Source organism: Carassius gibelio, chromosome A22 (assembly GCF_023724105.1).
Source record: "Carassius gibelio isolate Cgi1373 ecotype wild population from Czech Republic chromosome A22, carGib1.2-hapl.c, whole genome shotgun sequence".
Taxonomy (NCBI): Eukaryota; Metazoa; Chordata; class Actinopteri; order Cypriniformes; family Cyprinidae; genus Carassius; species Carassius gibelio.
In genome coordinates this window covers 785,590-797,331 of record NC_068392.1, presented here as the reverse complement: position 1 = coordinate 797,331, position 11,742 = coordinate 785,590, and the positions used below count along the sequence as shown (strand labels likewise).

General features: G+C 37.6%; 1 protein-coding gene across 2 annotated transcripts in view; it reads right to left on the bottom strand.

Moving 5' to 3' along the window:
* Nucleotides 1-4,441, bottom strand: part of capzb (capping actin protein of muscle Z-line subunit beta) — an 11,148-nt gene extending 6,707 nt beyond the window's left edge. Inside the window, exons 1-2 of one of the 2 annotated variants that reach the window (XM_052539352.1) lie at nucleotides 4,254-4,441; nucleotides 1,580-1,669 (exon numbers count right to left, since the gene is read on the bottom strand). In XM_052539352.1, coding sequence (XP_052395312.1) covers nucleotides 1,580-1,669; nucleotides 4,254-4,256 — 93 coding nt within the window. In that variant the 5' untranslated portion in view covers nucleotides 4,257-4,441. The remainder of the gene's footprint in view (nucleotides 1-1,579; nucleotides 1,670-4,253) is intronic. The other variant, XM_052539351.1, reaches the window with a different exon arrangement.
* Between the last annotated feature and the right edge of the window lie 7,301 nt (nucleotides 4,442-11,742).

The following is an 11,742-nucleotide window of genomic DNA, read 5'->3' as shown; positions in this document are numbered from 1 at the left end:
AGTTATAGATCCTCTTCTGACTATTATTAATTCCTCATTGTCATTAGGATATGTTCCCAAAACCTTCAAACTGGCTGTTATTAAGCCTCTCATAAAAAAACCACAACTTGACCCCAGAGAACTTGTTAATTATAGACCAATCTCGAATCTCCCTTTTCTGTCCAAGATACTAGAAAAGGTGGTATCCTCACAATATCCTCTCCTTAGAGTTACAAATGATCTGCTCTTATCATCTGATCGTGGGTGTATCTCTCTATTAGTTTTATTAGATCTTAGTGCTGCGTTTGACACAATTGACCACAACATTGTTTTGCATAGACTTGAACACTTTGTTGGCATCAGTGGAAGTGCACTAGCATGGTTTAAATCGTACTTATATGACCGCCATCAGTTCGTAGCAGTGAATGAAGATGTATCATATCGATCACAAGTGCAGTATGGAGTACCTCAAGGCTCAGTACTAGGGCCGCTACTCTTCACGCTTTATATGTTACCCTTGGGAGATATCATCAGGAAACATGGTGTTAGCTTTCACTGTTATGCTGATGATACTCAGCTCTATATTTCCTCGCAGCCCGGTGAAACACACCAATTTGAAAAACTAATGGAATGCATAGTCGATATAAAAAATTGGATGACGAGTAATTTCTTACTGCTAAATTCAGAAAAAACAGAAGTGTTAATTATAGGACCTAAAAACTCTGCATGTAATAACCTAGAACACTGTCTAAAACTTGATGGTTGCTCTTTCAATTCTCCGTCATCAGTTAGGAACCTAGGTGTGCTACTTGATCGCAATCTTTCCTTAGAAAGCCACGTTTCTAGCATTTGTAAAACTGCATTTTTCCATCTCAAAAATATATCTAAATTACGGCCTATGCTCTCAATGTCAAATGCAGAAATGTTAATCCATGCATTTATGACTTCAAGGTTAGATTATTGTAATGCTTTATTGGGTGGTTGTTCTGCACGCTTAGTAAACAAACTACAGCTAGTCCAAAATGCAGCAGCAAGAGATCTTACTAGAACCAGGAAGTATGACCATATTAGCCCGGTCCTGTCCACACTGCACTGGCTCCCTATCAAACATCGTATAGATTTTAAAATATTGCTTATTACTTATAAAGCCCTGAATGGTTTAGCACCTCAGTATTTGAATGAGCTCCTTTTACATTATACTCCTCTACGTCCGCTACGTTCTCAAAACTCAGGCAATTTGATAATACCTAGAATATCAAAATCAACTGCGGGCGGCAGATCCTTTTCCTATTTGGCGCCTAAACTCTGGAATAACCTACCTAACATTGTTCGGGAGGCAGACACACTCTTGCAGTTTAAATCTAGATTAAAGACCCATCTCTTTAACCTGGCATTCACATAACATACTAATATGCTTTTAATATCCAAATCCGTTAAAGGATTTTTAGGCTGCATTAATTAGGTAAACCGGAACCGGAAACACTTCACATAACACCTGATGTACTTGCTACATCATTAGAAGAATGGCATCTACGCTAATATTAGTCTGTTTCTCTCTTGTTCAGAGGTCACCGTAGCCACCAGATCCAGACACACTGACCAGGTCGATGAGGTCGCTGAGGTTCTTCTCGATCTGCTGTGGAGGCAGACGTCTCATCAGGTCCAGAGCACAGTCCAACTGCTGCTCGTTCTGCAGAAACACACACACACACACACACACACACATTAAACATTTCCTCTTCAAATAAACCCCATTCTTCTGAACTTTATGTTGAAAATTAAAATATATCACAGTTTCCACAGAAATATAAACTGTGTTCAACATTGATAATAATCAGAAATGTTTCTTGAGCAGTAAATCATCATATTAGAATGATTTCTGAAGATCATGTGACACTGAAGACTGGAGGAATGATGCTGAAAATACAGCGGAGCATCACAGAAATACATTACACTTTAACACAGATTCACACAGAAAACAGATGTTTACATTATAATATTTTCTTGTTTACTATTATTGATCAATAAATGCAGCCTTGGTGAGCAGAAGAGACTTCTTTTTTTTTTTTTTTACTACAATTAAACAATCACTATTTCTCAAATCTGATTCTAACTTCAGAACTGTTGTCGGTCTCATTTCTGATTGTTAAAGTCCCCCAAAACACACTGTATATTATCCACTTTTATTGTGTCCAGTTAATATCCACAGTTATCATAATGATGATGAAGAGCAAACTCTGGTGGGCTTTTGATGGAAATACCTCCTCGTTAAATTACAATAATCTCTGCCACGCCATGAAATATGATAAGGTACTAAAATAACTAAAACTCGTTAAGTAAAAAATAAAAATGAACAAACATTAGTTAGAAATATGCAAATAGAACGTACAGCTCATACTGCTGCACAAACACAAGACCCTGAACACAGCGGCTCCGCGTCAGTGACACCCCCGGCTCCTGACACCCGTTTACACTCTGTGTGCGTGTGAGGGGTCAAAGGTCACAGGAGACACGAACCACCTGCCCGGCAGAACATCTGAACACACCGTCTGCGCTCGCTAGCTCACTGCGAGAGCCTAACGCCGCTAGCAAACATCAGTCTGAGTTTACACTGAGCTTATTCCATCTCAATCTTTCAAAAAAATTAAAAATACCACCTTAAATCCTCAAATACTAACACCCCTAAAACAGTACAAACACCCAGCACTAAATACCTCACATACGAAATTCAATAACAAATACTGAACTCTGATGATTAAACCCAAACCCTCAAATACTGATCCAGCACTTAAACATTAAAGTATTAAAGACCCAAACCTCAAGCCTAATACTTAAACCCTCAAACACTGAACCCCCAAAATACCACCTTAACCCCTCAAACTCCTCAACAAAACATTCAAAACCACCAACACCTTCAGCAAAAACTGGCTGAAGTACTTCAGATACTAGACATTAAAACGAAATAACACTAATGTCCCTCCTTCAACATCATAAGACGCTGATTCAGGAGAAAATAGTTAAAATAATAGGCGTGTCGATACTAAATTTAGAACATTTTTTGTTCTAAGAGTGTTTCAACAGTAAAAACTGTTTAAGGCAATCTGCCCCAGAACATAAACATAAAAAAACAAAAAAAAAACAGCTGTTGTTGAGTCCAGGTTGTTTTGTAATGTTTACATGTATTACTATCAGCCGTGATTATTCTACTCTGTTAATTAAAGTCGTTTATATGCAGATCCGCTAACTGTTTTTGAGAAGAGGCTAGCAGTTATCTGAACACTTACTTGTTTGATTAGTGACACTTATCCTGCATTTTAAAATCTTTATTTGAATGCAGCAATTAACTTTAAAAAAAAATTTTTTTTAAACCTGAATAAATCTCAGATGGAGACTATCAGCCAATCACTGTGCTCGTATTTAGTAAGCACGATGACATCATCCACAGCAACGAGGTCAGCCCCGCCCCCTTTGACTTCGCTCTGTTCTTTACTAGAAGTTTGTCTCTGCAGCTTTGGGAATAATTTTTAAGAGAAAACTCTTGGTGGGAAGATAAGATGTTTTGTGAATACGGGCCCTGATATATAAACACTGGCCCCTAAAATAACCCCCAAAATATTAAACTCACAAACCCAATATGTAATAGTAAAACACTAAACCGACTAACACTAAACAAACACCAAAAATACCACTTTAAACACATTTCCAGCGTGATGGCGTCATGCCTGAAGTCCAGCTAGCGCGAGACCAGTATTTATGGTTAAACACTATATAAATGTTTATTTTTGTTAGTAAATGAGCGATGGTTTCTCTTGAGAAGAGTCCTAATCCTAATCTGATTTGATCTTCAGCTCACTGGTTCCCATTGAAGTCCATTACATGGAGAGAAACACGAACACTCAAATTAAGAGTTTTAATAAGAGTAGACTGACTAATTAAATACTAAAATGATGAAAACACACGCATACAGTGCTGTCATAGAAGAGGATTATTATGATATGCGTTACATTATTATATAGAAAATACATCAAACACCACAAATACTAAAGATACATAAATAGCCTAACGTTACTAATCTTCAAATGCTGACTCGCCAAATGACTCGAACACTAAAACATTCAAAGAGCTGCCACATTAAACCCAAACAAGCACGCTGCAGCCGTCAGTGTTCGGGCTCGGGTGTTTATTCGGGTGTGCTGATGCAGTGTGTACTGTGCTCGGATCGGATTCTTCCTAAAACGGGCATCGGCTCAGAGCGCGTCCCCGGCGGATCTTACCATGACTGCGGCGCTCGGTGTCGGTGTCTGCGGGACTGAAGGCTGCGGAGGCGGCTGTGGCTCGCGGGGCGGCTCGGTTCGTGTCTGTTTGGACGCGGTTCGGCTTCGACTCTCTGACGGAACCCAGCCCTGTCAGCGCTGCACTTCCTCATCCGGGATCCTGCGGGGAGGGGCGCGACGCACAGCGGCGCTTGCAAATCCGGGTCACTCAGCTCCTAGGCCGCAAGAACCAATCACAGGCGCTTTAGTAAGGCATGGCCAAATATAGAAGAAAAGGGGGTGGCGAAGCGACGAGGGCGGGGCGCGGGCGGCAGAGGGCGACAGAGAGCACAAAACAATAACAGAACCCTTTTTTTTTTTTTTTTTTTTTTATTAAAGTGTTTATTACAAACTCTCGTGGAGACAACAGCATAAGAAAAACGGACAAGGCATCAACAAAATGCAGATTTGACAATGAAAAATAATAAATAAAAATAAATAAATAAAATAAGGCATTATTCACATAATAAAATATGTGTTACAGGATCAAAAACATTTCAGCAGCATAACAAATAGCTTCTACAGTTTGTTTAGCATTTTTACAAGATGTAAGGAGGATAATAACATACGAAATTCATTTTTAAAACAGTTTACATTTGGTAATTGTTTTTTCCATTTACTTATGAGAACCCTCATTTATTAGTGTGACGTGTTGAAGTACTCACCCTGAAATAACTTCAGTCATGAGAACGCAAGACCAGAGTTTGAGCAAAACAATCGACATTTTAAAGCTTTTGTATTTTGCATTGTATTTGACTGTGATGTAAGTAAAATATAATTTAATATAACATTACACAATATAACATCCAAACAAAAAGAAGCCGGAAGTGAATTAAACCACCACCACTGTCATCATAATTCATTTTTCATAAATTAATGCATGATTTCTAAGAGAAAAGAAACAATAGATAAAACAATTATTTAAATTGTATTTATTTTATTAACTTTGGATCACCATTAGTCTCAAAAAATTGTCATAAATACATGATTTTTGAGAAAAAAACAATAAGTAAAACAATCAATTGATTTTTTTTATTAACTATTTAAATCACTTTTAGTTTAATATATTGTCAAAATTCATAACATTTCCATTAAAAAATACATTTAAAAAAAAATCAAGTTTAAGCAATTGAAATGAATGAGACGATGAAAAATGAATGAACTGCTTTAATCAATAACAGCTTCAGGATTCAGATTTGTCTGTGTATGAATAACTACTGGACCACTGGAGGCTCTTAAATTATTAAAACAAACCCAACACACAATAAAGATGATTATATTAATATATACAGGTGCATCTCAATAAATCAGAATATCATGGAAAACTCAAATTGTGAAACTCGTGTATTAAATCAACTCAATGCACACAGACTGAAGTAGTGCAAGTCTTTGGTTCTTTTATTTGTTGATGATTTTGGCTCACCTCTACCTCCGCTACGTTCTCAAAACGCTGAAAAACTCTGGAATAACCTACCTAACATTGTTCGGGAGGCAGACACACTCTTGCAGTTTAAATATAGATTAAAGACCCATCTCTTTAACCTGGCTTACACATAACATACTAATATGCTTTTAATATCCAAATCCGTTAAAGGATTTTTAGGCTGCATTAATTAGGTAAACCGGAACCGTGAAGTTTTTATTTGCATTGATGTAATAGTATGATTTGTGATATAAGTTCTCAAAACAGAACGTGAAATGTTTCCTGACCATATCAGTTGGTTATAAATGTGAATATTTCCGAGTAGAATGTGATGGAGTGATTAATCCAGGGCCGTTTGGATCCGTCTGGGCACGTCTGCTGTAATTAAAACCCTGAGTCGCATCATTCCTCTCTTCTCTCTAAAGCTGATGTCTCATGACATGGGGTTTTATCTGGTTTCTGGCTCTGACGGTGTGTTATGAATGTGTGTGTGTCAGTCAAACTGCTGCGGCTCGAACCTTCAGGCCTCGACGCAGGAACACAGCTGCGCATGCTTGGCTTGGCCCTGTCGTACATACTTAATGTGCGCTCTTGCAGTAAACCGCAGAACTCAAGGGGGCGATAGAGTTCCCCCGAGTTGCGCCGAACAATGCGACAATGCTAAAAATGCAGCGCATTATGAGTTGCGGTCACGTTCTTTGTGTAGCTAGTTGACGTGGTTTGTTTCAGGCCTTGCTGTGTGTTTGGTGTGTGCTGGCGTGTCAGGGTCAGATCCACACGTGTTTTTAATGTGTTTGATTTAACTTCTCTGTCCTGGACGAGATTGAATCATAAAACATCTCAAGCAAAAAAGACAAGAAGTGAAAAAAGATGGCAGACTGATAATATGAGCTGGACGGATGGAGAAATGAAGGATTAGAGAGCGGTTTTACCCTCAGGGCTGCTGCTTGCACATGTGTGTGTGTGTGTGTGTGTTTTTAAACTTGCGCTCTGCCAAACTGCAGTCTTGAAGCTCTTACGCTCTGAGATCTGGGCTCAGAGAGACACTGAAACTGCACAAATGATTCGACAAAGCTACAGCATTCCTGTTCTAATCATGTTAGCTGTCTATTTAGTTTTATTGCGTCACTCACTTGCAGTGTATACACTGTCTGTTCTACTGTTTCTGCAGTATGCCTACTGTGTACTCTAAATGAAATACTGTTTCCCACAATGCACTGCACATTCAGAATCACAGAAAAAACTTTTTTCTTCGTGACAGAAAAAAGAATTTCCAGAATGTAAACTCCGAAATCAGAGAAAAAAAAAAGTCAGAATTGCGAGATGTACAATCGGAAATGTAAGAAAAAAGTTAGAATTGCGAGATGTACAATCGGAAATGTAAGAAAAAAGTCAGAATTGCGAGATGTAAAATCGGAAATGTAAGAATAAAGTCAGAATTGCGAGATGTACAATCGGAAATGTAAGAAAAAAGTCAGAATTGCGAGATGTACAATCGGAAATGTAAGAAAAAAGTCAGAATTGCGAGATCTACAAATGGAAGTGTAAGAAAAAAGTCAGAATTGCGAGATGTAAAATCGGAAATGTAAGAATAAAGTCAGAATTGCGAGATGTACAATCGGAAATGTAAGAAAAAAGTTAGAATTGCGAGATGTAAAATCGGAAATGTAAGAATAAAGTCAGAATTGCGAGATGTACAATCGGAAATGTAAGAAAAAAGTCAGAATTGCGAGATGTAAAATCGGAAATGTAAGAATAAAGTCAGAATTGCGAGATCTACAAATGGAAGTGTAAGAAAAAAGTCAGAATTGCGAGATGTACAATCGGAAATGTAAGAATAAAGTCAGAATTGCGAGATGTACAATCGGAAATGTAAGAATAAAGTCAGAATTGCGAGATGTACAATCGGAAATGTAAGAAAAAAGTCAGAATTGCGAGATGTAAAATCGGAAATGTAAGAATAAAGTCAGAATTGCGAGATGTACAATCGGAAATGTAAGAATAAAGTCAGAATTGCGAGATGTACAATCGGAAATGTAAGAAAAAAGTCAGAATTGCGAGATGTAAAATCGGAAATGTAAGAATAAAGTCAGAATTGCGAGATGTACAATCGGAAATGTAAGAATAAAGTCAGAATTGCGAGATGTACAATCGGAAATGTAAGAAAAAAGTCAGAATTGCGAGATGTAAAATCGGAAATGTAAGAATAAAGTCAGAATTGCGAGATGTACAATCGGAAATGTAAGAAAAAAGTCAGAATTGCGAGATGTAAAATCGGAAATGTAAGAATAAAGTCAGAATTGCGAGATGTACAATCGGAAATGTAAGAATAAAGTCAGAATTGCGAGATGTACAATCGGAAATGTAAGAATAAAGTCAGAATTGCGAGATGTACAATCGGAAATGTAAGAATAAAGTCAGAATTGCGAGATGTACAATCGGAAATGTAAGAAAAAAGTCAGAATTGCGAGATGTAAAATCGGAAATGTAAGAATAAAGTCAGAATTGCGAGATGTACAATCGGAAATGTAAGAATAAAGTCAGAATTGCGAGATGTACAATCGGAAATGTAAGAAAAAAGTCAGAATTGCGAGATGTACAATCGGAAATGTAAGAAAAAAGTCAGAATTGCGAGATCTACAAATGGAAGTGTAAGAAAAAAGTCAGAATTGCGAGATGTAAAATCGGAAATGTAAGAATAAAGTCAGAATTGCGAGATGTACAATCGGAAATGTAAGAAAAAAGTCAGAATTGCGAGATGTAAAATCGGAAATGTAAGAAAAAAGTCAGAATTGCGAGATGTAAAATCGGAAATCAGAATCAGAATCAGAATCAGAAAGAGCTTTATTGCCAAGTATGTTTGCGCATACAAGGAATTTGTTTTAGTGACATAAGCTTCCAGTACACAGAGACAACAACAACACAGACAAAAAAAAAAAAAAAAAAAAAAAAAAAAAAATGTAGCCAAATAAATAAGTGTATAAACAATTGTGCTATAAATGAAAATGGGATAGGATTGAAAAAGATGCAGGGATGTACTAGGATGGAGGGGTAACAAATAAATATAAGGATGTTGCAATTTTGTTTGCATAAGCATAAGTGGGGAACATTTAACTGTTCATGAGGTAGATTGCCTGGGGGAAGAAACTGTTCTTGTGCCTTGCTGTTCTGGTATTTGCGGCTCTGAGACGCCGGCCAATGGCAAAAGTTCAAAGATGGGGTGACTTGGATGTGAGGGATCCAGAGTGATTTTATGAGCCCTTTTCCTCACTCTGGATGTATACAGTTCTTGAAGGGTGGGCAGGGGAGCACCAATAATCCTTTCAGCAGTCCGAACAGTTCTCTGTAGTCTTCTGATGTCTGATTTTGTTGCTGAGCCAAACCAGACAGTTATAGAAGTACACAGTACAGACTCAATGACGGCTGAGTAGAACTGTTTCAGCAGCTCCTGTGGCAAGTTAAACTTCCTCAGCTGGCGAAGGAAATACAACCTTTGTTGGGCCTTTTTTACAATGGAGTCAATGTGATTGTCCCACTTCAGGTCCTGAGAGATGGTGGTTCCCAGGAATCTGAATGACTCCACTGCATTCACAGTGCTGTTCATGATGGTGAGTGGGGAAAGTGCAGGTGGGTTTCTCCTAAAGTCCACGATCATCTCCACTGTTTTGAGCGTGTTCAGCTCCAGGTTGTTAAGACTGCACCAGACAGCAAGCTGCCAGAAATGTAAGAATAAAGTCAGAATTGCGAGATGTACAATCGGAAATGTAAGAATAAAGTCAGAATTGCGAGATGTACAATCGGAAATGTAAGAAAAAAGTCAGGATTGCGAGATGTACAATCGGAAATGTAAGAAAAAAGTCAGAATTGCGAGATGTACAATCGGAAATGTAAGAATAAAGTCAGAATTGCGAGATGTACAATCGGAAATGTAAGAATAAAGTCAGAATTGCGAGATGTACAATCGGAAATGTAAGAAAAAAGTCAGAATTGCGAGATGTACAATCGGAAATGTAAGAATAAAGTCAGAATTGCGAGATGTACAATCGGAAATGTAAGAATAAAGTCAGAATTGCGAGATGTACAATCGGAAATGTAAGAATAAAGTCAGAATTGCGAGATGTACAATCGGAAATGTAAGAATAAAGTCAGAATTGCGAGATGTACAATCGGAAATGTAAGAAAAAAGTCAGAATTGCGAGATGTACAATCGGATATGTAAGAAAAAAGTCAGATTTGCGAGATGTACAATCGGAAATGTAAGAATAAAGTCAGAATTGCGACATGTAAAATCGGAAATGTAATAAAAAAGTCAGAATTGCGAGATCTACAAATGGATGTGTAAGAAAAAAGTCAGAAATGCGAAATGTAAACTCATTTGGGAGAAAAAAGTCACAATTGCCAACTGTAAAATAGGAATTCAGGGAAAATAGACAGAATTGTGCGATGTAAAATAAGAATAGTAATATGCAAGACAGAACTGTAAGATGTAAACTCTGTATAGCGAGAAAAAAACATAATTGTGAGATATAAACTCAGAATTCAAGGAAAATAGACGTAATTATGAGTTTCATGAAATTCTGTTTATATTGTACATTTCTGAAATAAATATTAGCAGTCAGTTTTGTTGCTCCACTTAATTGCAGTGAATCTGTTTTACTATTTCTGCAGTTTTATACTGTGCACTCTCCGTGGAATACTGTTTTCTCAATTGGACTTTTTAAAGTTCCAAATGCCCGTGCCTGTTATAACGTTAAAAATCAGGTGGATAACGAGGTCTACGGCGTTCATTTATTGTTTCTAAAGCTTGTATGCAGTGTGTAGTTGTTGTTTTCCGCGGTCTGAGGGGGGAGCAGCTGGATCCGGTGAGTTTGGTGGTATGAAGTTGAGGGGATGTTGTTTGGTGTTTTGCGGTTTTGTTTGACATTTGTAAGTTGTGTAATAGGCGCAGCAGCGGGACGCCGTGCCCAGCGACTCTGAATCCAATTAGAGGAGCGCAGAGAGAGTTTCTGGGTGCGGCTCTTCAGACAGGATTTGTGTTCGGACCGAGCTCTTCATCAAGTCTTTACTGTGCTCATACGATAGTGTTTTCATATTTACTACAGTACTGCATGATTAACATGTATGTGCTAAACAAATGCCTGGTAAAACATGGTAATACCAGTTTACAGTTTAATGCTTTAACTGTATTTTATTTGAACTGAAATTCATGCATTTGTTATCCAGTAAATACCTTCACTCTCGTTCTTGAGACGTGTGGCTGACATGTGTTTTTTACAGGTTTAGAGGTCAGAGGTCACTGTCAGACCTCCCCCCAACTGTCATTAAAACATGCTGGCCACATGTGTGTGTATGTGTGTGTATGTGTGTGTGTGTGTGTGTGAGAGAGAGAGAGAGAGAGAGAGAGTGTGTGTGTGTGTGTGTGTGAGAGAGAGAGAGAGAGAGAGTGTGTGTGTGTGTGCGTGTTTGTGTGTGTGTGAGAGAGAGAGAGAGAGTGTGTGTGTGTGTGTTTGTGTGTGTGAGAGAGAGAGAGAGAGAGAGATAATTGTATCAGATAGTAAAGTAACAATGGCAATATGTTTGAATAACATATATTAAATATTTATATATTATTATTAAATACTGTATAAATATGAAAATAATGTATATATATTTTTATAATCTAATAAATAATATAACATTTATTTATTTATTTGTTTTTTTGATTTATAAAATATGTAATATTTTCTCCCTAAAATAAAGCCGCAGACAGTGAGAGCTCTATCACAGAATTGAGCTGTTGTTACACTGTTGCCCACAGGATGTTTTTTAGTCCTCGGGTTAATCACATTAAAGCACCAAAACAAAAAGCACTAAAAAATATTATTAAAATGTGTGTTTGTGGGTTCTGGCACTGATTAGTTTTAGTAACTTTGTTATGACATAAAAGCGTCCCATGATGCACCTCGTGAATGTCCTGCCTGGAATCTAGACACAGATTTGAGAGGGTTCTCATCTGAGTCACATGTTTCCATCTCCACATCATTCGGA